This window comes from Dipodomys merriami, unplaced genomic scaffold, assembly GCF_024711535.1.
Source record: "Dipodomys merriami isolate MVZ:Mamm:240054 unplaced genomic scaffold, mDipMer1.0.p SCAF_1, whole genome shotgun sequence".
Classification (NCBI taxonomy): Eukaryota; Metazoa; Chordata; class Mammalia; order Rodentia; family Heteromyidae; genus Dipodomys; species Dipodomys merriami.
In genome coordinates this window covers 18,801,358-18,827,168 of record NW_027202270.1, presented here as the reverse complement: position 1 = coordinate 18,827,168, position 25,811 = coordinate 18,801,358, and the positions used below count along the sequence as shown (strand labels likewise).

Below are 25,811 nucleotides of genomic sequence, written 5' to 3'. Positions count from 1 at the left end.
GCCTACGTCTTGGAAGACTTCTTTGGGAGGCAGGGGTTGGAGGAGAAGGAAGGAGCAGATTTCTCAAGTGTCCAGAAAATGCACTTAGACAGTTCCATTTTTGGGGGTTTGGGGGTAGGGAGGGGGAGAACTAGCCTGGCTCTGACCCTGCCCAGGACTCATCCAAGCATTATTGTTCCAAACAATCTGTCCGGCCGTGAAGGGTAGGTACCCGGAGGATGGAGGGGGCGGATGTGAGATCCACCTGAAGCAAGGAAGGTCAAGGCGGGGCCTGGCGTCCGTGTGTTTCCCCAGCAGCTGCGGAAAGCGCGCAAAGTCCTACCCAAAGCGGACCCCCGAACAGGAGACAAAAGCCCGGCTCGTCCTCACTCCCACGCCCGCCTCTCCAAACCCAAACTGGCAAGTTATTCTTAACTCTCCCGGGGCGTCGGCGAACCCGGGCTTGGAGAGGGGCGAGAGATCGGGGAGAGGAGGCCCGGCGGACCCCGCACGGGGACCGGGGTGGGGTGGGGCGGGGCGGCGGGGCGTGCGGGTGGGCGTGTGCGCCAGCACGTGCCCGCGCGCCGGGGAGCGGGCAGGAAGGGGGTGGTCTCCGAAAGGGGGAGGGGAGAAGGCCAAGGGGGCGGGGAGAAAGCAGGCTTTTTAGGAGCCGGCGGCGGGTGCCGGGGAGGCGAAGGGAAGGAGGCGGCTCCCGCGCTCGCCGGCCCGCGCCACCTGCCCCGCTCGCTCGCCCGCCGGTGTGTGTGTGTGTGTGTTGCGCTTCCCCTCCGCCGACATGCTGCCGAGACTGGGCGGCCCCGCGCAGCCGCTGGTCTTGCCGTCGTTGCTGCTGCTGCTGCTGCTGCTGGGCGCGGGTGGCTGCGGCCCCGGGGTGCGCGCCGAGGTGCTGTTCCGTTGTCCGCCCTGCACCCCGGAGCGCCTGGCGGGTTGCGGACCCCCGCCGGTGCTCACGGTATCCGGGGAAGCGGGCGACGTCCTGGCGCCCTGCACCGAGCTGGTCCGCGAGCCGGGCTGCGGCTGCTGCTCCGTGTGCGCCCGGCTGGAGGGCGAGACGTGCGGGGTGTACACCCCGCGCTGCGCCCAGGGGCTGCGCTGCTACCCCAACCCCGGCTCCGAGCTGCCCCTGAAGTCGCTGGTCAACGGCGTGGGCACTTGCGAGAAGCTCCAGGACTCCAGCCCCAGCCGTGACCAGGTGGCAGGTAACGCGGGGCCGGGACGGCTGGAGGTGTGTGTGTGTGGTGGGGGGGTAAAACTTGGAGGGCTGCGGGCGGCCGTTTTGTAGGAGCGCGCCGCTCGACCTCGGGGTCTGTTGTAGAGAAGAGAAAGCGGAGTCCTTGACTCGATCCTGGAGGGGATTAGTGGGAACGGGAACCCACAACCCTCACCCCGAAAGGCAGACCTGTGGGAAGGGGGAAGGAAGAGCCCTGGCTACTGATTGGCTTGAGAGAACTTCTTCCCCGCGTGGAGCATCCCCCGACTTCTGTTCTGTGCGGGGATTTACTGTTGGGCCGTAGGAACTTCAGGCTTTATTTTAGGGGGGGCGGCATGGGCTGAGTTAGGTGACCCCTCGAGGAGTCCGGGTGGGACCTCGGACGGAGGCCCCGGCACCGGGAAGGGGACCCTGCCTTTTACTAGGCTTGGGAGGCGGAGGGGAAGCATTTGGCGCCTTGTGGGGGTGAAGTGCACCTCGAGAACGAAATGGGGGCTCTTGCAACACTCTTAGATGGAAACGGAACAGAACAACAGGGAGAGAGAGGGTTCCTGGGAGGCGCAAGGTGGAGACCCTGATAATTGGGTCTGTGTAACTTAAGACGGATCATCAGCTGCATTCTTGGAGGGGCGGCCAGGCCATGCGGCCAGGCATCTATCTGCTCCCCAGGTCTGAGGGCTGGAGGAGTCGGGGTGAGAGCGACAGCCACGACTCTTCTGTGAGCATTACACTCCGTCCCCTGCTCCCCACTAAACCCAGGGGCTTCTTGCCATCTCCTTAAACGGGGGAGCTTGGGGATTCTTTGTTAAATCCCTTTCCAAAAGTTATTTGAGGGATGCAATCAGGTTGTAAGGAGTTCACTTTCAAAGACATTGTTATTACTATTTTATTATTATTATTATTTATTACAAATCCTCCCTCTCCCCTGGTCTAGAGGAAGCTGTGATTATTGTCTCTCCCCTTGTAGACAAGAGCTAGTCTCAGGGCCTGCTGCTGTGTAAAAGGCCAGCGTGTGTGCCTCACTAAGTTTCTGGAGCTGAGGAGAGGGGAGATGAACAACAAACAAACAAGTGCAGACATTCTTGTTGCTTTAGTTGTTTGGTAGCACCCTCCTCCCCTTACCTCTGAACTCTACTTTTCTTTTTTTTTTTCCTTCCCTGTTTTCCTTGGTATGGAATTCGGGGTCAGGGTTACAGTCCTCTGCGTCTCTCACACATTTTGACCTTGAGTACAAAGCAAGGTAGGGCTTCCTCTGAGAGGAACCCCTCCGTTCCTTTCTTCTTCCTCCCGGCTGGCTTTGCAATTAACCCTTTCCTCTGTCTTCTCTTCGGAAGGAATTAAAAGGAAAAAGGCAGAAGTCCTCTCCTTGAGAAACAGACTGTTCCCCTAATCCAGCAACCTCCGTTCCCCGCCCCCCTCCTCTTCCATCCCCCCTGGCACCCCACAGTCCATCCCAGAGGCTTTGTGCAGTTTGGGGCACTTTCTGAGCAGAACTCAGGCAAACTAAACATCTTCCACAGCAGGAGGAACTTTCTCATTGGCTTTGTAGAAGCCACCGGATTTTGACCATTTTCATCAAGTGGGATGTGTTTTCTTTCTTATGGCGTTTTCCCCTGTTCTTCACCATGGCTCACTCTGAGCCTGAAATCCAACTCTTCTGCTTCTCAGGTCTCTTTGCAGGCGACAGATGTGGGAAGTTGTCTCCCTTCCCCCATTCTTCCTTGCAGCCTGAAAGGGGGTGGAGGGGTTGTCAGGGAAGCTGGAGGACAATGGGGTGAGTTCATGGGAAGAATGTCACTGTGGATTTTCTCTCTGGTTATGGGACTCCTACCAGCTTGCCCTAGCTGCTCCTCAGGCTTTACCTAAGGCACGGGATGCCTTCCCACATTTTTTCTCTTTGGTCCCAGTCTGGAAGAGGGGATATCAATCAGAAGTAGGGAGTAGGGGAAGTAAGGAGTAGAGGTAAAAGCGCATTAAGGCTGGGGAAGGGGGTACTGTGGAAAGAAACCTAGGCTTATGGAGTGCCGGAAGAGTGGGCAAGGATGGAAGTTGTGGGCCAGTCTGTGGGAGAGGGTCTTGGACTGGGGAAGGGACTGGAGTTGCAGTCTAGAGGCTGTTGAGCTCTGAGGTGTCCCCCCCTCCCCCAACCTAGACCTTCGCATTGAGCATTGTCCATCGCTCATCTCCTTGGAGCGCACCCCCCCCCATAGCCGGCATTCCTCTCTGAGCAGGTTGCTTTTGAGAATTTTAAACATACCCTCTTATTTCAAGGCAGCAAACCCCAGCAGTTCCGGCCTTGCCGCTAGCTCTTTTGTCTTTGTTCCCAGGACTCAGGGGTTGTGCTGCTGGCTTCCTGGGGATGGCACGGATGCAGGGCTTGGGGGTGGGCACGTCAACGGATAGAGCGAGCTAGCAAGTGAGTGGATGGTGGCCATTCTGCTTGGGGGGGGAGTCTGGGGGGGGCAGGGGGGAGGTGTTGGGCTGGGGCTGGTTGGCTCACAGACACTGAAAAGTCAGACTGGGGAGGAGGGGTTGGGTAGAGGTGGGGAGGCCTGAAAGCCAAATGAAAGGTCCCTGAGATCTGCCAAAAGTCCGGATCTTAAAAGTATGTGGGTGTGTGAGGTGACAGAGTAGGCAGTCTGCCTTACTTGGGGGCTGGGGGAGGGGAGTTGGGGAGGGGGATGGGTTTGGGCTAGGCCTGGTCCTTTCAGAATCCAGGCCTGGCATCTCCCCTCCTTCCCCGGGGGTGTTACAATGCTGGGGATTATGTGGAGGGGCGGGGCGCCCAAGTGGCTGTCTGGCCCTGTGCGCATAGAAAGGTACTATAGAAATGTGCAGTCATTCAGAGTCTCAGAGCCAACAGGCAGGCTGGCCCGCTTGGGGGTGAGGAGCGGGAGGTCTCACATCTGCAGTTGCTGCGGGAGCAGGGGAAGAAGGCAGGCCCTGATTTACAGCGGCTCAAAAATAAAAAGGGGGTGGGGTGGGCCAGAAAGCTAGGGGACTTCTGGCTCCCAGTACTGCTCCCCATCTCGTCTTGCATAAATTTGCATACCGAGTTCCAAGTCATAAAATAGACTTAGACTCCAGAATGAGTGGGACCCACTGTCGCTGATTGTTTTAACACCATTACCTTCCGCCTCCCCTCCCCCCCTCCTGGACAGAACTGGAAACCGGCTCTGTTAAGCTGCTAGCCTGGAGGAGATGGGGGCTGAGCCCTGCTGCTCAGGGGACCTGTTGGGGCACACGTGGAGTTTCTTAAGAGACTAAGCAGTGAGTGGCTCTCCGCCTTGGGCCAGGGTCATCCAGGTGACCGGAAAGGCATTTGCACCGTATGCAAGTGTATCCTGTCTGGCCCCTGGCTGTAGCAGCCAGAGGTGTAGGGAAGGTATGGATGGGATTGGTGGTAGGGCATGTGAGGAGGGTCTTTGGTTGGAGTTACCTATTGACCTGTGTAGTTCTAAACCATTCCTGGGTGGTTTCCTTTGTGTGGTAATAATGAACCAATTCCGCAGACAAGGTGTTTGAGGAAGAAAGCATGCAGGAGAAAAAGATCCAATGTGACATTAAAGTTGTTATAAACTTACACAGACCTTACAAAATCAGGGTAAGGTGCTCTGAGTTAAGCAACTGGGGGGAAAACTCACCTATAAAATTGTTCTTGACCTAACTGTCTTCTTGAGTTTCTTGGCAGGCAGTGGGAGGATGGATGCTCAGGTGCTCTCACTGTTAGTCTGTCTTAGCTTTGCGTTTTAAAATAAAATATCCAGGTAAAGAATTCCTTTGAGTTAGGAGACTCATGGTAAATAGTCCTATTAAAGTGCTGTAGATTATCGGGGGTGGGGATTGTGCCTCTCTCACTATAGGGCCAGCTGGAATACCTACCTCATGCTAAACATGGACAGGACTCACAAAGTATGACATGGAAAATACATTGGCTGCAATCAGAGGGATTCTGGTGCATAGGTGACTTGGAGATGGTGACAGGAATGTTCAACAAAACTCAAGTCTGTGAATGGGGAGGCTGGGGGACTGGCAGGCCCAGGCCAGAGCCAAGCTTGGGAACAGGAAGGGACTCCTGTGGGCTGAAGGATGGGGCAGTTTCCTCCGAAGGCAGGGGTTATTTCTAGAGCTGCTTCTACTGAAATGAAGGCACAGAAGAGGAGGTCATGCTATGCTTCTCCAGGGGAGCTAGCGATGTGGCTGGCAGATGTTCCAGGCCCCTCCGCTTCTCTTTGTTTTCTCTGGCTGGACTTTCCTTAAGGTGGCAGGCAGCCATCAGAAGACAGTCATCCCCCATCTGTCCTGTTGAACTGATGGCCTCTCCTGCTTGGTCTCCTGTCTCTTATCTTCCCCTCTGGGGGAAGGGAAGGTTTATACCCCTATCTCTCATTAGAAGAACTGAGGAAGGAAGAAGGAAAGGAGAGAGTCACCTGATTGCCTACTGTCTTCTTAACTTTCTGCTTCCATGGCTAAGCCGGGGATTGGACTGTTGGCAACAATAGGCTTTTGAATCTTTTGGTCAGAAGTTTTGTGCCTGGACAGTTGCCATAGGCAGGTGATGGATGATGGCCTACAGAATATCACTGTCAACTTTTGGTTATTTGGATTTTCCCGACTTTTTTTTATTTTTATTTTTTGTCAGTCGCGGGGCTTGAACTCTGGGCCTGGGCTCTGTCCCTGAGCTCTTTAGCTCAAGGCTAGTGCCCTTATCACTTCAGCCACAGCACCACTTCTGGTTTTCTGGTGGTTAATTGGGGATAAGAATCTTACAGACTTTCCCTGCCTGGGCTGGCTTTGAATCATGATCCTCAGATCTCAGCTTCCTGAGTAGCTAGGATTACAGGTGTGAGCCACCAGCAACCGACTTTTCTTGACTGCTTACAGACCTAAATCCTAGAACTAGGGAGACTAAAAAATGTAAATGGCCAACATGCAGTAGTTAAACAAGAAAGACACAAGACAGATGAGTCATGGGGTGTCTGGACCAAACAAAGAGCAGGAAGACAGCAGCTCATGGCTGGAGCAGTTTGGCCTTTTCAGTGATTGACCAGGTTCCAATGCAGCCTATGTCAAAAATGTGTGTATTGAACAGGGGCCAGGTTTAGTGAAGTGGGAATGGTTTTACCCTCTTCTTGGGGTGTGTGTTGGGCGACTTGTCACTATGGAAAGTATCCAGCACACATTAGCTGCCTTAATCTTAGCAAGTGCCATCTTTTTGATGCTTGGTCCTTAAGAGGAAGCCCAAACTAGACAAGTCAGGTGGTTCTACTCATCTGTGGAGTGTCCCATCCTAGGTGTCTGCCTCTAGTCACTGGATGCAAGAGGTTTATTTTATTCTGCCTGATATCTGTAAATCAGAAAATGATTTACTGGGTCTCACACTTTGCGTATATGCGTCAAAAGAACAAATAGATGAAAAGCTCAGCATTTGGTAGTGAGTCACTAGATTTCCCTCTCTCTACCTGTGAAGAAGAAGTATCCGTATTTCTTTTACCAACTTTCCTGGAACTGTAGTAAGCCCCTTTGTGGAAGAGGTAATGAAATTGTACTTTTAAATCTGGCTGATAGTAAATTGTTTAAGGTTAGCTAGCTTTCCTAGCTTTCGTGTGTGTGTGTGTGTGTGTGTGTGTGTGTGTGTGTGTGTGTGTGTGTGTGTGTGTGTGTATGCTAGTACTAGAACTTTAAACTCAGGGCCTTGTGGATTTGGCTTTTTCAACTCAAGGCTTAGGCTGTATCACTTCTGGCTTTTTGCTGGTTAATTGGAGCTAAGAGTCTCAAAGACTTTCCTGCCTGTACTGGCTTCAAACATTGATTCAAAGATCTCAACATCCTGAGGAACCAGGAATATAAGTGTGAGACACCAGTGCCCAAGTCTGGCTTGCATTATTTTTATGGTTGAGTTAGGCAGTGAATGTACTTTAGAGTCCGCATCCTGTGTGGGGGATATAGTTTATACACTTGGGAGACAGAGATGGCCCAAGAGATCTGTCTTTGCTGCTCACAAGCAGGTGGCAGGGTCAGGTCCTTTCTTTACTTGGCCAGCCAGCCTGGGGGAACCCAGCCTTTTAGCTGTCTGAGTCTAGAGATGATCTGAGGCAAATGTTGGGGGTGCGGGGCAGGGGGCTACCCTCTGTGGCCCTTAGAGGAAACCCATTAAGACCCAAGCTTCAGACCTAGAGGGTTAAGAACTAATTGAAGTGATTCTAACACATTTGGTACTTTCAGTGGCCAAAGCCAGTGAAGACCTTGGAAAGATGGGTCCCTGCACCAGAAATATGGTGCTTTCAGACTGGCATCTCTGAGCCTAGGATGCCAGGAAGTTGAACAAAATCCTGGCAAAGAAACTTGATATTCTTTCCAAGATGGCGACTTCTTACTACATCTTCTCCAGAGCTGACCTCACCACTGAAAGTGAGCAAGCAAGCTTCTCCATGTGCAGAGTTGGGGTGGGGACCTCCATGGGTATATCTGATTGGGAGAGTTTTCTGGGCACTGGGGCTTCAGAAAGCCCCCTGCGTGGCCTCCTGTGAGAGTACACAGTGATGATGATGATGATGATGATGACGACGACTGTTTTTTGGCATCTGGTGCAGGTGGGCCCTCAAAAAGCAGGGAAAGTAGATGCTTGTCTTTGGGATCATCATATACTTAGGGTGAAACCTAGGATAGTAGACACACAGCATTGCATGTGCCAGGAGGAATTCGAGGGTAGATAGACTCCTTATACTCCAGAGCCTCCATGGTGGGGAAGGAACAAGAAAGACCTCTTTATGGATTAGGCAGTAGGCCCAGGGAGATGTGCAGGTTTTCAGATTAACTGGATTCACTCACTCCGTAATTAGCAGAACATGTAGGATGTGGATGTTTTTTTTTTTGTCTCAAGTGTGGACCATCTCCCATGCTCTTCCCCATCCTTGGCTCTTTGCCCCTGGCCCCTTTTCCTTAACAAAGCCAGGGAAGATCTGGGCTGGCTCAGCCTGGGTGTCAGTCAAGCATTGGAGGGAGACCGTGCTCAGAAAGCTGCACCCCTAGAAATACAGTTGGCTACAGTGAGGAATTTTTTTCCCTTCCCCTTAATTCTTTTTAGGGGGGGTGGGCAGGGGACACTTGGAAGCTTTGGAGACCTTCTGGCTGCCAGCCCCACATCCCCTCCTGGCTGTTGGGAAGCAGGGCAGGAGTGAAGACTGGAGAAGGGGGCAGGGGCTGGCAGACCTCCAGCTGCCAGTCAGAGGAATTGGCCCGCAGGCAATGGTGAAGTTGGCTGGGAGCGAATCCTGGGGAGGTTTCTAATTAGTGGACGGCTGTAGGTGTGTCAGCCCTGTGTTCATTCAAGGAACTGAGCAGAGCCAGGAAGTCGAGGAGGGAGGAGGACTGAGCGCTTGAAGGTCTTGGCAAGTCGAGGGTGAGGGGCAGGGGAGGGAGGGCAGGGGAAGGGAAAAGACAAGAAGAGCCTGATGCGTGTGTTCATCCAGATGAGTTGGGAAAATGGTGGGGGGGCGTTCCTAGCTCCATGGATTTGAGGTTGATTGTGGAGACACATGTTTGTTGGCATGTAAGCAAAGGGTATTCCATGAAAGGGTGATAAAACAGTAACAATGAATATAGTTTTGTTCTAGGTATCTCCTTCTTCTGTTAAAAGAGCGCCCTGCTGTTGCAACGCTTTCTCCCTCCGCTCTGTTTTAACCTGGGATTCTTCACAGTTGTCAGATGGAGAAATCGAGGCTGCTGCGTTCAGGTTCAAGTGGCAAGGCCAGCATAGGTCTCTGGGTTCTCCAGCACCCCGTCGTCGTCGCATGAGACTTAAACAATAGCAGTGATTTATAGAGAAAAGCTCCTTTTCCCTGGGAGGCAGTCATTAAGGCATAACTTCTCAAAAATAGTTCTTTCTGCAACTCTCCAGGAAGTTTCTCTTAGGCTTATCTTTACTTCTGGAGTAGGTGCCAAGTTGCCTTGCTTTCTAAAGTGCTGGAGGCTAAGAAAATGAGAAGGGCAGCTCCCCTGTTCCCTGGGCCCAGCTAGTGCCTGTGGCTTGTTGGATAACTGCATAAGGGGTGGTTTCTGTGGCAACATTGGAGGAAGGTGTGCCAGGTAGGATAAAGGGATGGGTGGGCGGGCTTTGGGGATTGGCTGGCATATGATTGGCTTCCTTCCCTAGGGAGATGGAGAACTGGAATGAAGCTTTCAGGGGTGGGTAATGTTCTGCCTATGGGGCTATATAAGGCCCTCAAAATCTTTTGGCATATGTTGGGAAGACATCCATGCTTTTTTTGTTGGCTGCCTGAGACCATCTATCTGTATTGCTCATTTTGTATGATCTTGACATGATGTTATAAATATCCAAATGACCTTTGGCAGAAAGCGAAGGTTTCCTATCCTAAAACAATGCTGGTGACTAGATTCCCTTCTGATGGGTTAAAAACTATAGAGCCAAACAACCTGGTTTTAATTTTGGCTCTGTCACTGGCTTCGTGCCTTTGTGTAGCTGCCCTTCCAACTCCATGGTTGTTTATTATCAAGTATAAAAGGGGATAAGGAATTATCAACCTCATATGAGTGCTTGACAATGAAACAAAGTCATGTGGCATAGAAACTCAGATAATCAAATGACATTATACACACTCTGACCCCTTTCTCCTTTCTGTGTCAACATACAAGCCAGGATGAAGGCAAATGTTTTGCTCGTATGTGTCATGATTGGTCATTTAAGAGTCCTGTGAGGAGTGTAGCTACCTAGGTAAGCTTTGTATTGGAAAGCTTGCAAGGAGTTAAAGATGTGCAGGTTAATCAATGGTTGAGGGGTTCAGTGGGGAGTCCCAGCCCAGAAGTGAGGATTCATGCTTGAGGCTCTGCTGGTTGACTGTAGTTGGTTTGCTGCTTCTTGAACCAAAAGAGCATAGCCAAAGAAGGTGACGGATGTGTGCAGTATTAGATGAGACACACTCGGTGAACTTTTCCTTGAAGAAAGAGAAAAGCATGGTGACCTATTTAAAGACACTTATTTATATTCAAGACACTTCTTGTGCTGGTTTGAGAGTGTGGCTGGCAATCGTGGACATCTTTGCAGGTTTTAAATTTCCCTTTGCATCCCGTGGGTTCAGTGTGTCAGGCTGGATGGAGTACTGGGGGCAGTGTTATGGGAACTGAGAAGAGGCTGGCAGAAGGGAAGGTGGTGGGAGAGAGGTTGGCAGCTATGTTGTAGAGTTGCGATGTAGGGATGGTGGTTTGAATATGGGTTGTAGGAGAGGCAAGTGGCCTTCCTCCCTACCATGGGCTACTATCTGCTTGCTGCCTTCATTACCCCTAACCAGTCTTACTGCTATGGGCCTAGATGGTAAAGAAGAGGCCAGAGAAAATGTGAGAAAGAATCAATGAGAAGATTCTCTAAGCAGGAAGCTCTTAGCATAGTCAGCTTTTCTTATAGTTAAACACTGGTCATGTGCCTATGCTGTGCAAGCCAGCATATTAGTAAAGTTTTTTTTTTGTTATTGTTGTTGTTGGTTATAGGGCTTAAACTCAGGGTCTGAGTGCTGTCCCTGAGCTCTTTTGCTCAAGGCTAGTGCTCTACTACTTTGAGCTACAGTGCCACTTCTGATTTTTGAGTGGTTAATTGGATATAAGAGTCTCATGGACTTTTCTGCCTGGGGTTGGCTTTGAACTGCAGTCCTCAGATCTCAGCCTCTCCTGAGTTGCTAGGGTTACAGGTGTGAGGCACTGGTGCCTGGCTGAAAAGTTCTTAATACCACCTGCAATGCATGCCTTCAATACCAGAAGGGGCAAGAAGGATTGTATCTATTTAATGCAGATAAACTGATCTGAACCTTTTGACCAAGACTCTGGGAAGATCTTCATCACCCTGTCCTTCTTTTAATAGCATAAATTAATTATACAAAGATGATTTATTGTGTCTCTCTGTCTCTGTCTCTCTGTCTCTGTCTCTGTCTCTGTCCCTCTCTCTCTCTCTCTCTCTCTCTCTCTCTCTCTCTCTCTCTGTCCCTCTCTCTCTCTCTCTCTCTCTCTCTCTCTCTCTCTCTCTCTTTCTCTCTCTCTCTCTCTCTCTCTCTCACACACACACACACACACACAGGTCACATTCATCTTTTCTATATTACTCTTGCTTACAATTCTCCCTCTGGGAATATATGGCTATTAAAAAAATGAAGTCCTGGTCTGGGAGTATGGCTTAGTGGTAGAGTACTTGCTTAGCATGCATGAAGTCCTGGGTTTGATTCCTCAGTACCACATAAACAGAAGACACTGGAAGTGGTGCTGTGGCTCAAGTGGTAGAGTGGTAGCCTTGAGCAAAAGAAGCTCAGGAACAGTACCTAGGCCCTGAGTTCAAGCCCCAGGGCTGGCAAAAAAACACAAAAAACCCAACAACAACAAAAGTCATTTTGCATGATGAATAAAGGCACAGGCATAAAAGAATTGGTAGGTATTTGTTCCGTCAGTCACTGTCTTTTTTCCAAATAAATAAATAAACAAACAAACCAAGTTGACCACATAGAATGTCTCCATTCCTGTCCAAGTAAAATATTAATTATTGCACAAGTAAAATATTAAGACTCTAGAGGCTAAGACCAAGCTCATGGGTTCCAGAAGCTTCTGTTCTTCAGCGAAGGAAGAGAAGCCACAAACCCTCTGTTCCTCTGAGGATGGGTTCAGGCTAACAAGTGGGAAGGCAGTGAAGTGGAGTTGTTTGGGTGTTTTCCCCAATGATGTCTTTCATCCTCTTGATCAAGTGGCCTTTGGAAACTTGGTGGCCACGTTGTTCACCTTCCATCCACCCGAGCTGGTCTCCCCTATACGATTCCAGGGGAAGTTGGTAGCTTTTTCCCATCTGTCATTTGTCATTTATTCTTTCTCATGTCACTTGTATTGATGCTGTTTTTATTTAAAGTGGTTTCTTCTCTGGTCCCTGCGGAGACAGCAGCTGTCTCCTTTCTCTTGGCTATCACTGGTCTGTGGGCACACCCACCGCTCTGTACCTGCTGCCTCCTGGTCTGCTTCCACCAGGATCAGTTTGTCCCATAGCTTTCCATTCTCTGGCCTGAGCTGCCTTCATTCCTTGCCCTTCTTCAGTCAGTTGCCTCTCCCAGTGTGTCACTCATTTCTCAGCTCTTCCTCTGACAAGGAGCCCTCGGCAAGGATGCTTGGTGGGCAGCTGCCCCGGTAACACTGCATTAGCCAATGAAAGTGGCTTTGAAATCTGCTGGTGGTATTGAAGGGGTATTGTTACGCTCTCTTCCAGCCAGTAGAGTGCCAGGGTCATTCTAAGTTTACTTATCACCAGTACCCTCCATTTGACAAGGGCAGCAGAAATTCAACGCTAGGCCTTGAACCCAGGGACTCATTAAGGCCAAACAAGTGTTTTACTAACTTTACTCTTAGCTTTGAGATAAACTTTTTTTTTGGTAGTACTGAGGTTTGAACTGAGAGCCTTGTGCTTGCCAGCAAGTGCTCTACAACCAGTTTAGCTATGCACCCAGATCTTAGTCATGAGACACTGGTGCCTGGCTCAGAGATGACTTTTTTAAAAGAAAAAAAAATTTTAAATGCAAAAATGTACTTAGAACAACATAATACCAGTCTACCACATAGACCTTCAAATGGTGATTGTTTTGTCTATTAACAGGCAGTACTTAGTATTTATCTTGGCTAAACAGATTTGTATACATATACATGACAGATTATCGGCATGAATATATTAGCATATTATGCATACATGTGCATATGTTTGCATGTTTATGTATGATGGATGACTCTTATCAGAAAATTTATTTATATATGAGGAATGACCCCTATTGGTGAAGTTTTTTCTCTGAAAACAAATACAAAAAAAGTATATAGAAAGCTTCATTTTCCCACTCAACATTGGGTTTTTGAGATCTACTCATGTTAATAGACCCTGGAAGGAGCTAGTTTTCCTAACTGCTGTGTGTCATTCATCCTACGGATTGTATTTATCTGTTCACATATTAATACTTTCAGGTCAAGTTGCTGACAGTGTACAACTACAAACCTCTGTAATGAACGTTTTTGTGTATGTGCTCAGTGTATTTGTGGACACAAGAGGAACTTCAAGGTCAGGTGCATTCTCTCTGTTAACATTTCCTGTGGTCCAAACTCATGTTCTACTTACTTGGACCTTTAGCAACTAGGTTACCTTACCAGGTTCTGGGATGGCTTAAGTTGAGTTGGCGGGGAAAATGTTCAGGATCCATGGGAAGGAGTGAAAGCTGATCGTGCTGTTTGCCGTCTTGATATCAGCTTCTCTGACTCTTCAAGGACAGCTTGGCTCACAGAGCCCCAGAGGACCTGGGCTGAATTTGAGCATGTTTTTGTTTTCTCCAACTGTCTGCCTCAGCCCTGACCCTCCCCAGGTCTTCGGGATTCCAGGAATGACCCTGGTGTGTATAAAGCAAGCCCTTGAGAGCGGGCTCAGGCAGGGAGGCTCCAGAGTGGCTGTGCTGTCTCTCCTCACTCAGGGGGAGCCCAAGATGAGACGGCAGAGAGGGGCATGCTCTAGAAATCTCCATGATGCCTGGCCAAGAAAGGCCCCCTCTGCATGTGTCCAGGCATGCACATGGGCCTCTTACAGACCCAAAAGCCAATGAGGAGGGAGAACTCGGGAGGCTGAGTCTCCACATTCTTCGGGAAACCTAGGCAGGAGACAGACTCACAAAAGGAACAAGGCCCTAGAGATGTCAGCTTGAAGGGTCTTGTTCAAAATACAGGTTCCTTGGTCCTTACCCAGGCTTGCTCTCGGTATCTCCAGTGTGCTCTCCAGTTGATCTCTGGTGGTAGAGCTTTGTTTGGAAGCCACGGTTCAAGTCTAAACTGCCTCAGCTTACAGATAAACGCATGGAAGACAGCCTTAGCCTCTCCCTGTGCTGGCATCACTGGACTTCTTGGAAATAGTAAAGGAAGTATGGGTTGGACTTTGATTCCTCTGGATTTTAAATCAGCAATGTTCTTCTTGCCACTTAAGAACTAACCTGTGAGTTAGTGTTGTAAGGAAATGCACCAAGAGGCTAGGTATAGGAGAAATTCCGTGGCCAGTGGGTTGAGCGCTCCTGCCCTCCTTCCCTGCTCCCTCGTTCTCACATGTGCAAGCCTGGCCTGCTCAACTTTCCACTTGATCGTTTACTGAGATCGTCAGCAATCAGCTGACATGAGGCTTCGTGGGAACTGCAAGATGGCCACCAGGTGAGTAAGCGTAGGCTTGTGTATCTGTCTTTCCGCAAGGAAATTCTGAGAGGAGAGAGCCCTCTACTGTGGAACTCCTGGTCTGCTGGCTGAGGGCGAGTTTTCCCAGAGTGTGACAGGCATGGGAGAGACATGGTGGCATTTGAAAGAGGTCAGGCTTCACTTGGCTGTCCTCTTGAAAGGAGCAGGGCTTCAGGATTTGGAATTTGGAATGAATCTATATGTCAGCCAGAGGTAGGTGAATCTATCCACTGAATAGTGCTCAGCCTACGGGGTCATGACAGGCAGGCACCCTTATGCATTATTCAGAATAGCATTTCCAGGGGCTGGCTGCCTGTCTGTTGTCTCTAATCTTTGGGAGTAGGGGAACAAAAGAAAAAAAAAAGGTGGTGGAAGGCACTGACCATGTTACTCACCCATACAGACTATGGTCCTTGAGTTAAACTTTAGCTTGAAAAAAGAAGACAAAGAGGACCTCCTTTATAACTTCTGTCTCCTTCCCTCCTTCCCTCCCTACAATGTGGACTGAACAGCCAATTGGTAGGATGGGCTAGGGAACATTGTAGATACTTAGATGGAGTTTGGTGGCTACGTCAGCCATCCAAAAGGCCTGTCTTCAAATTCTCTCCAACAAAAGCTGTTTCTTGTGTGTGTTGGCTAGTTTACCCTTACATGCAGGACACTTAGGAAAAACTGCCTCCTGCTCACTCTGTTTCTCTGTCTGTCTCTGTCTCTCTGTCTCTGTCTCTCTCTCTGTCTCTCTCTCTTTCTCTCTCTTCCAATCTTGTCTCTGCATCAAATGGCAGAGAACTTGGCTATTTAGGAACACCCAGTTTATAATCAGACCAGGGATGTGGCTCAGTGGTAGTGTGGGTATTTCTTGTGTGCAAATTCTTGAGTTCTGGACAACAGACACAAAACAAAATCACATTTCTGTTCCAAACTCTCACCTGATGCAAGGACCTCTTTAAAGGGTAAATAATGAGTAAAATAAATAAATGAATAAAGCAAAGAAAAACTAAAAGACAGGGCTGAGGGTATATATAGTTCCACAGTAAAGTATTTGCTGAGCTTGTGCAAGGTCCTGGGTGTAATCACTGGCACTGCAAAATTAAAAAGAAAATAAAATTGGAATTTAACCAATAGGACCAAGCTTTAGAAGAACTACCCGAAGAGAGACAGTGCTGAAGACTTGTCATAACTATTTTCTCAATGTATTAGATCATTCAGCAGCAGATGAGGTATCACCTAACCTTCTTCCTCCTTAGTAGATAAATCTTTCATTTACCCATTCAAGAAATAGAGCATTCATAATGGAGATGGCGAGGGAGGGTGAATATGGCTGAAGTAGTTTCTTGGCATGTATGAAAATCGAACATGGAAACCTGTTGAAATGGTTTCAAGAAGGGGGTAGGAGAGTAACAGAGGGGGTAAAGGTTGATAGAGTGCATTATATACAACTATGATAATGTCACAACGAAATCTTCCTTGTACAATGAATACATGCTTACAAAAACCTCCAATAAAATAAAGTTAAGAGGGGGGAAAAACAGATCATTTCTTCTAAAGCTTAATTTTGCCCACAATGAAAATTGGAGTGATGCTAATAAAGTGGTATATCCTCTTTAAGCAGTAGCCATCATTTAAGTAGTATTATTCCAGATATTAAGAGTTCAGAAAAATCAAAGGATTTGGTCAAGATCATAGTTGAATGGTAAATGACAAAGCTTGACTTGAGGACATTCAATTCCTGGTGTTGCCGGTTTTGAGTTTGTGAATGAGTTATCCACGGCCATGGACTTTGATGGAGAAGCGGTCCCCGTTGGAGGAGGAAAGAGAAGAGGTGAGAGAAGGGAGGGGAAGAGTGGTTAGTATTCTTTTGCTTAGCTAGCCTATGTCAAGGTTAAGTGCATTTGAGGAGAAATTCACAAGGAAGGTGCCATGTGAGTTCTGAGCCCAGCCCGAGTAGGATCAGGAAGGCAGCCAGCATCCCTTCCTCTGGCCCAGTACTAGAGCAGTTCTTGAAAAGCTTGGAATGCCCAGTACCTGTGGAAGTAGGTGAGGCCCTGGAGGCTGCAGTAGCCAGCCTTAGATTTTTCAAGAGGCTGGAAAATGATTAGGATTTCTTCAGAATAGGAAGTGACGTGTTGAGCATTTAGGAAGCTGCATGGTCGTGCGGGGAAAGGTCTCTCCTGTTTTCTCTAAACCTGGATAAAGACCAGAGCCTCCCATCCATCCCACACTAGGGTTTGCTTTTAGATTCTTGGGACCTATTTTCCTAGGAGTGTTTTAGAATTTCTCACGGGTCAAGAATCCAAATCGGGCATTGAGGTCCAGAACATGGTGCTAGGAGAGAGTAAGTCTCTATGGAACACAAATGCCTTTTAACAATTTTTATTGTTATTGTAAAGGTGATGTACAAAGGGGTTACAGTGACACAAGTCAGGTAATGAGTCCATTTCTTTTTGAACAATGTCATCCCTTCCCTTTCTGTCTCCCATTTTTCCCTACCATCCCCACCCACAAGTTGCATAGTATCTAGTGAGTGTCACAGCTGCATTTGTTAACTCTTTGTCCCTCCATTTCTGTGCCCACTCCTATCCTCCCAAAGACAGATAAATGAACAAACAATACAAAAGAAAAGGAAACAAAAAATACCAACAAAGACTAAACCTCTTGTTTTCGTTTCCTGGAGGAACACAAATACTTCGATTCATTGAGGAAGATTGTTAATGCTACAATTGAACAGGTTATGTTGGGGTGGGGAGGTGTATATGCCCAAAGTAAGTTTGGAAATGAGGTACTAAGGCATAGAAGTAGACACAAAGCTCTCTCGCTCTCTCTCCTGGATCTCAGCCTCTACCCAGTCTCCTTGGTAGGTTAGTATGGCATGGAGGTGGAGGCATACCAATTGAGAAGCATCTTTGGTGATGGCAGGGATGGTGCCTGCCAGATGGCATGATTTCTGGACCTGTTTGCCACCTCTAAAGTGGCACAACCCTACATTTCCTGTCATTCCAATTCCCTTTCTTGTTTCTAGGTGTCTATGACAGAAAGATGGGGCTATGTCACTAAGGCAGGATGGGAGCTTTCTACTCAGGGCTACTGAGATCAGCTTTTGCCTCGCCCAGTTCTCTTTGGAAAAGCTTTACCTTCTGTATATGATTGTGAACATCCCTGCCTCAGTATTGCTGCATAGGGAAGAAGAGCTCAGCTTACCAATACATAGGAAGAACTCTTGAAGTCCCTGTTAGTTATATCCAAGCTAAAGAAGCCAAAGCCTTTTCCAACTCTCCATTGGGTTGCTAAGAACTGTTTCTTTTTCTTTTTGTTGGTCATGGGGCTTGAACTTAGACCCTAGGTGTCATCCCTGTGCTTTTTTGCGCAAGGCTAGCACTCTACCACTTGGAGCCACAGCACCACTTCTGGTTTCCTGGTGGTTAATTGGAGATAAGAGTCTCATGGACTTTGCCTCCCGAGTAGCTAGGATTACAGGTGTGAGCCACTGGTGCCTGGCTTAAGAACTATGTCTTATAGCTACTTCTGCACTGTGGCCTGCTAATCTACATGTATAAGTGATTGCTTAATAAATATTATTCTAGATCTAACCCTTAAGCAGAAAAGAATGCAAGTTGGCATTTTTGTTCTGAGGGGAAAATTCCATCTCTAGTTGGAATTCTACATCTGGAATGTTTTCCTGTGGATTGTTCCCATAACCTATAAGAGAATGTTTGGGGAGGGGGACTTGATTATCAGGATGATAGTTGTCCAGTTGGGGTTGAGGGATGTTGGGGAGAGAAAAGAAGCTAAGAGCCCCCTGCAGAGGTGCTTACAGTTGCGGGCACTCCCTGATTTGGATGCCATTTGTTCATTTTTTAATGGATGAATGGTGGAGGTACAGAGAACTTCAGTAACTTGTTCAAGACTACAAAGCTAAGATTTAGACTTAAGTCGATCATACTTTGGACTTGGACTCTTGAATATCTTTGGACTAGTAAAAAGTCATCCAGGCTTTGCTCAGTCCCCACTGCCTTTTCCGATCTCTACTCAGACAACATTGCATTGACTTTAAGTTGTGTTCAACATTGGTCATGGGGCTTGAGTCTTGAAGCCTGTTCTAGAGAAAGAAATGGATGCTATATTGACTCTAAAAAGAGCCTATGTCAGTAGGCCAGGCCTTTTGATTTCCTCATCTTATTGCTGTGTTTGTTGCAGTGGTGAGTTCAATAAAGGAATGGAATGAAACATCCTTGAATCCAGGTGGCCTCTGTGAGGCTGGACAAACTGACCTTTACCTTAGTGAGGTCTAGGACGTCTCAGGACGGGAAGCCACTTCTATTCTGCCCAGTTCTGACCACATAGTTACCATAGGCTCTAGATTTGTGGTCTTTGTGGACCCTTTCTTCCACAAAAGCACCTAGGAATCATACTACAACTGGCTATTTATAAAATACATCATTATGTATTAGGATTCATTTTTTTTTTACTGGAAAGTTTGTTGTGTTTTTTGTCCCTTTGGACATTAATATAGTTGAAAACATTTTCTCAATCTCTATAATCACTTTACTTGTGCCTACTGGATAGGTTGGCCCTGAAGAACCTAAGCTATGAATGCTTTCTAGAGAGACACACACATTTTCTAGATGGTACTGAGACTTGAATCCAAGATTTCACACTTGGTAGGCAAGTCCTCTATCACTTGATTCATATCCCCAGCTCTGAGTGTGCCCTCTGTTTTCTTCAAATACATTTCCAGAATTGGCAGAGTCTTCTGAGTGTTAGATGTTGAGGTAACCTCAAGTACTCAGCTAAAAGATGGTTTCCTGTGTTTTGGTCACTGAGCTTACAGGTAAAAGGGGAAGAGGAGATGGACTTTTCCCAGGTTGTCAAGTGCCTGAAAGTCCTGAGCTTCACACTCACAGAATGGAAGAGTCTAGAAATGATGGTTATACTAACAGATTCCCAGAGACAAGGGAGACAGGATCTTGTTACACAGCCTCTAGCTTGTTTAAAACTTTCTGTGTAACCAACCCAGGCTGGTCTTGAATTTGAGATTGTCCTGTCTAGGCTAGGCCTCCTGAGTACTGGCATTACAGGCATGCGTTGTCACATGCTCTCCTTGGCTCTAAGTTACCCAAGTGATCAGAACACAGTTTCTAGCCTGGAAATGCTATGGACGTCTCGGGAAATCTTTCCTGCCTCTGTTGGCTGGCAGCCGACTAACTGGGCAGGCTCTGTGATAGGGGATAGCCGGCTCCTGTACAGCAGATTTAGGCCAGGTCAACTGTGTGTTTGAATTTTGCTTTTCTCCTTTTGATCCTGGGTGGTTACAAAGGTGTGATGCAGTTGGGGACTTTTCTACTCACCTTTTTCTTTCTCTTCTTCAGTATCTGCAGCAAGGGAGAGTGAGATCCTCCCACCCAAGGTGCACAGAAGATGGGCCTGAAGTGGCAGCAGGACAGGGGTGGAGTGGGAATGGGGATTGCCAGAACCTTCATGATGGCTCAAAGGTTAGTGTTAGGGAGAAGACAGAGAGTTCTTGGCATTGGCACACTTTCTGTTTGTTTTCTTCACTTGGATCATCTCAGATTTTCCTGAGCCTTTTCTGTCCTCTACCTCTGTGTCCATCTACAGAAAGCTGGGATAGTCTCCTTCATAGTTAGGCACAGCTTCATGACTGAGTCTCAGAGGGTAACCTGATAGCTCGTGGGGACCTGGTAGTACTGAGGAAATCCGGTGCTGTGTGACAGGGTGATCTGGTATTCTCATTCTGGGGGATCCTGGCAGGCAGATGAATGGTGAATCTCCTGGGGATCTTGGGTTTCTGTTATTTTCCATCTCAAGGGGCAGACTGTGCAGAGCTGGGTCCTTGTCTGATTAAACCCTGGTAGGGGAAGATTCCTCCCTAGCCTGGATTGAGTGCTAAATCCTTCGCCTTCCCCTGCTGTGTGTGGTGCTGGGGCTGCTGAAACAGCATTGAATTTGACTTGATTGATAGTGAATCCCAGGCTACCCAGCACCCTGGGGAGATAGCCCTTCTAAATTGAAGAATTTTCCAGGTCCAGAGGTTTTTATTTTTTATTTATTTTTTATTTTTTTTGGTTGGTTGTGGGGCTTGAACTCTGGACCTGGGCACTGTCCCCCAGCTCTGATTCAGCTCAAGGCTAGTGCTCTACCACTTGAGCCACAGTGCCATTTCCGGTGCTTTCTGGTAGTTTATTGGAGACAAGAGTCTCATGGACTTTCTTGCCTGGGCTGGCTTTGAACCATGATCCTCAGATCTCAGCTTCCTGAGTAGCTAAGATTACAGGTGTGAGCCACTGGCGCCCGGTTATCCCAGAGGGTTTATATATTTAAACACATAGTTTAATAGTTTTGGAAAGAAATCTTTTTTAATCCTGAATACTTGACTCTCTTCCCTTCTGTGATGTCCCAAGTTTGTCAGGACCAGTAAATACACTTCTTGTTTTGGGATATGAAACGTGGAAGTGCTCAGGGGTCCTCAGTGGGTGCAGTATTGCTTATCATGAGTGAAAAGTCCTTAGAATTGTGTTTGGGTCTTTTCCCCCCATTTTTCTTTTTCCTCCCTGTTTTTGGCTATTTCGTGTATTTCTCTCTTTTTCTTTTATCATCATTAAGTAGTGTAAAACGGAGTTGTCACTCAACAAAGCAGTTTGTGAATATAGTGCCTCTTGATCAATGTCACCCCTTTTCAACCTTCTCACCTACCCCTCCCAACCCTACCCTCCCTCACTTTTCTTCATTAATTTTTAATTTTGCTGATTTTATTCTGGGGGACTTTGGACACCAAGTATCTAGAAAACAGGCTTACTGGAGCAGTTGGTATAAAGTACAAAAATTCTTCATGAGATGGTTCTTATGTAGAAAATGCCAAGAAATTAAAATGCATCGATATGGACATAGTTATTATGATATCCAGTCTTGTTTGCCTCTGCTTCCTGGGTCTTAGTCCTGTTCCACATCACAAAGTAGTGGACATTGTCTGTGTGTGTGTGTGTGTGTGTGATTAGCAGTCTTGGAGTTTGAACTTAGGGTCTTGTACTTGCACTTTACCACTGTAAGCTATGCCTCTAGTCATGTTTGTTTGGTTTGTGCTGGTTATTTTAGAGATATAGTTTAGTGAATTTCTTTGCCCTGGCTGGCCTTAAACTGAGATCCCTGGGATCTCAGATTCCTGAGTAGTTAAGATTATAGACATGAACCAGTGGCATCCAACTGCAAGTCATACTTGAATTGCTATGCTTACACCTACTCTCTAGAGCCCTATGAGGAAAGAACTATTGTTATTCTGCCATGCACCATTAGAAAAACAAATGCTATATGCTGAGAAACATATGCCGATAAAGAGGCAAGGCTGAGATTTAACCTGAGTACACCAACCTTAATTGGTGAGGCTGTTGTGGATGTTTCTGTAGCTGGTGACATGAGGCCAGGTGTCAGGCCCCGTGGGAAAGGAATGGAGGGGACAAGAGCTGCTCTTGAAGGTTTGCAGGTTCGAAGGACTGTGGGACACCCACGGATGCTGCAGCAGATGCTGCCATGGTACAGCTCGCAGTGTTGTACTTGAGCTGAACAAACACCACACGATTAACAGCAGTGCTTGCTCTTCCCACCACACAACATGGCCAGGGAGAGGTCCAACAGAGCCCCACCATTTCCTGAATTCTCCAGGGGCTGTCATCTATAGGTACCTGGCCTCAAACCCTCATATAGCGATATTTTAAGTTGCACTTCTATTTTGTGATCGAGACTGTAAGATGTTGAAGAGAATTTGCAAGATAGGCTGAAAAAATAGCAACACTGCAGATCTCGGGGTCAGTAGGTGTGTGGTTCTGGGTGGTGTGATCTGGGGCTCTGCTTTCCCCTGTGTGTGTGTCTATAGGAGTTGGGGCAGGGTGGGGGCGGGGCTGATTGGGGGGTGTTTCCTCTCTTCTCACCCTCCCTTAGACAAGTATCAACCAATGAATCTGTGGTAGCTAGGACCTGAGTTCAAGGTCCTCTTCACCTGACCTGAGCACACAACAGGTTTTAGAAAAGTCTAAAGAGTGAGTTGAGAGGGATGGGTGAGAATTGTTGAAAGGGGTGACATCGATCAAGACGCCTTGTATTCATGAAGTGCTTTGTCGAATGGCAACCCCTTTGTACAACTACTTTAAGATGGTAATAATACTGATAAAAGAAAATCTAAGGAGACTTAATGGATGCTCTGTGGACAGATATCTTGATGAAGTTTCTAGCCCGGGGAGAAGCTGAAACTACTGAATGAAGTTTTGTTGTTCTTGGGTTTCAGGGTGCACTGCACAGATAGACTTGGAGGCCATCAATAGGCTGGTGCTCTAACAAAGCACTATGGGAACATCCTGGTAGTGGTAGGTTGGCAAATGAGGAGTGCTGGGGAATTCTGGGACTGTTCCTGTCTGGCAGGTGTCTCTCCCACCTGGCACTCCTTTGCCACCCATGCCATGTCTCATTGGGCTCAGTGGCACCTAATCTGCTCTGTTGAGACCATCAATGATGAAGGACTTAAACATACACTAGCGGTGTTTGAACCTGGAGGTACTGGACTGACTCATTCCATATGAAGAAAGCCTTGCAGATGCTTCACCCTGTCCTGGGCCGGTAGGATGGGGCCAGAACGGAGTGGAATCCCTATTGCTTCTCTGAGTTCAAATCTTGGATCTCTCCCTAAGCAGGTTTGGGATCCTGATCAAGGAAATTGGGCTCTGTAATCCCCAATTTCTCCATCTAGAACAGTTGGGGGATGTTACCAACAATTCCCAGCTAAGAGTTGCTGTGAGACTACTAGGTTACCCATTACTAATGAAGCAAAGGTTCTGGTGTGCAACTGGCTTTCAAGAGACGTCAGTCATGTCCATCCTCTATGTTCTTTGTCATGTCCATCTTCATTAGCAAGAGTCCAGAGGGCCCCATCTCTGTGAGACACTGGACCTGGAGTGCTTCTTTTTTTCTCTCTGTAGATAACGGCGATGACCATTCTGAGGGTGGTCTGGTGGAGAACCACGTGGATGGGACCATGAACATGTTGGGAGGTGGGGGCAGTGCTGGCCGGAAGCCACTCAAGTCGGGCATGAAGGAGCTGGCTGTGTTCCGGGAGAAGGTCACTGAGCAGCATCGCCAGATGGGCAAAGGTGGAAAACACCACCTTGGTCTGGAGGAGCCCAAGAAGCTTCGGCCCCCACCTGCCAGGGTCAGTGGAGGTCTGGTCTGTCCAGGGAGGAGGAGGAAGCAGAACAGGATTTTCACAACTTAGGGTGGGGTCAAGGGGCATTCCATTCTGATTCACTGGATACCAAGCAGCCACAAAAGTATCTAGTGGTCTTTGGACCACCCAGTTATTTCTGGCTGTGAAATGGATGGACACAGGGTTTCTTGTAATCGCTTCTTTATAAAACCTCCACATTGTTGGTGGCTTGTACCTGTAATCCTAGTTTCTCAGGAGGCTGAGATCTGAGGATCACAGTTCAAAGCCAACCCAGGCAGAAAGGTCCCGTGAGACTCTTTTCTCCAATTAACCACAAATAGACAGATGTGACTCAAGTGGTAGAGCCTTACCCTTGAGCACAAAAGCCTTAGGGATAGGGCCTAGACCCAGAGTTCAAGCCCCAGGCACAGCAAAAAGAAAAGAAAACAGAATAAAAACCAAACCTTCATGATGGAGAAGAAGTATTCTCCGTGTTGTGGTGTGCTCTTGGCACTGACCTGCCCCCTTTCCTTCCTAGCTCAGGACGTGGCCCTGGTAGGAATGTGGCGATGAATGGAGTTTGGGCCATGGACTTGGGCATAGGCTTTAGACCCATGAAGGCCTTCGCCACAGTTGGAGGGAAGTTACATCCATGTGACGGTCTTTAGGGGTGAGCTGGGTACAATGAGTTCACTAGGCTAGTTGTCACTGGTCATACCCCCTGCTTTCTGAGATTGCATCAGGGCTCTGTTTTGTGGGCTTATTTTATTCTCACCCCGAGTCCTCTCTGACAGACCCCTTGTCAGCAAGAACTGGACCAGGTCCTGGAGCGGATCTCCACCATGCGCCTTCCGGATGACCGGGGTCCCCTGGAACACCTCTATTCTCTGCATATCCCCAACTGTGACAAGCATGGACTCTACAATCTCAAACAGGTGAGTGCGGGTGTCAGCCTGGACGGGAGGAGTTCCTTCTCAGCCCTAAGCCTTGGTCTACCTGTTCTCTGCACCACTGCCCTTCAGTCAATCCTCGGAGGCCTGGGAGCTGAGCCGAGACACAGGCTTCTCCTGACCTTGAGAATGGCAACCGTGACTTCTCTATGTCCTGAGGCCAGGGCTGATCTGTTCTAGTCAACTGCCAGCTATGCCTGGTGTCCAGATTGGGAGCCTCTTACTAGTTTGGTAACCAGGGGCAAGTTAGTTGACCACACTGGGCTTCAGGCTTATCGTCTGTGAATTGAGATAATGGTACCTCACTCACAAGCTGTTGAGGCTCGTGTCAATCTACATATTAGATCTAAGCTGAATGCTTGGGGTATATATTGGTTTACAGTGGCTAATAGGAGGATTTTCTCCCTTCTACTGTGGCTCAGTTCCCATAGACTAGGTCCCCCACTGCATTAGACCTCGCTGAGGGTGGAAGCTTAGTCTTTTCTTTGTCTTTGGGTGCCAACAACAGCCACGCTGACGGGAGCATCACTTAGTAGCATCTTAGTCCTGCAGGATTTCAGGTCATTCCAGTCCTACTGAATGAAGGTACATGTTCGAGGGATTCCCAATACATACTCGAGGCTGAGAAGGGCCACTGTGTGGCTGGGGCTCAGCAGAGGCCGCACAGGGAGCCTCCACAGGTGGAGTGAAGGAAGGAAAGCAGGTGACTGCTCTTTACATTCTCCTCTCTCTTTGCAGTGCAAGATGTCTCTGAACGGGCAGCGTGGGGAATGCTGGTGCGTGAACCCCAACACTGGGAAGCTGATCCAGGGAGCTCCCACTATCCGGGGAGATCCTGAGTGCCATCTCTTCTACAATGAGCAACAGGAGGCTGGTGGCGCGCATGCCCAACGGGTGCAGTAAACCATCGCCAGCCAGTGCCTGGCTCCCCACCCCCAAACACCGGCAGAAATCGAGGGTGCTTGGGCAGTGAGCGGGGAGGATTTCCCAGGAGTTTTGACACATGTATTTATATTTGGAAAGAGACCAGCCCCGAGTCCGGCACCCCCCTGCTCCTCTTTTCCTGGCTGGCGATGGTGTTTAGTGTCCCTTTTACTTGCCCCTGGGGAGAGAGAAGGTGTTACAGGGGAAGCCGGGGACAGGTTTGGGAGGGGGGGAAAAGAAATTTTTATTTTTGAACCCCTGCGTCTCTTTTGCTTAAGATTAAAGGAAGGAAAAATAA

General features: G+C 48.3%; 1 protein-coding gene across 1 annotated transcript; it reads left to right on the top strand.

The window, feature by feature from the left end:
* Positions 1-660: 660 nt before the first annotated feature.
* On the top strand, positions 661-25,811 carry Igfbp2 (insulin like growth factor binding protein 2). Its single transcript, XM_070017552.1, has 4 exons — positions 661-1,199; positions 23,416-23,645; positions 24,434-24,574; positions 25,328-25,811. The coding sequence occupies exons 1-4, from the start codon at positions 776-778 to the stop codon at positions 25,490-25,492; spliced, it is 960 nt and encodes a 319-aa protein (XP_069873653.1). The 5' UTR covers positions 661-775; the 3' UTR covers positions 25,493-25,811.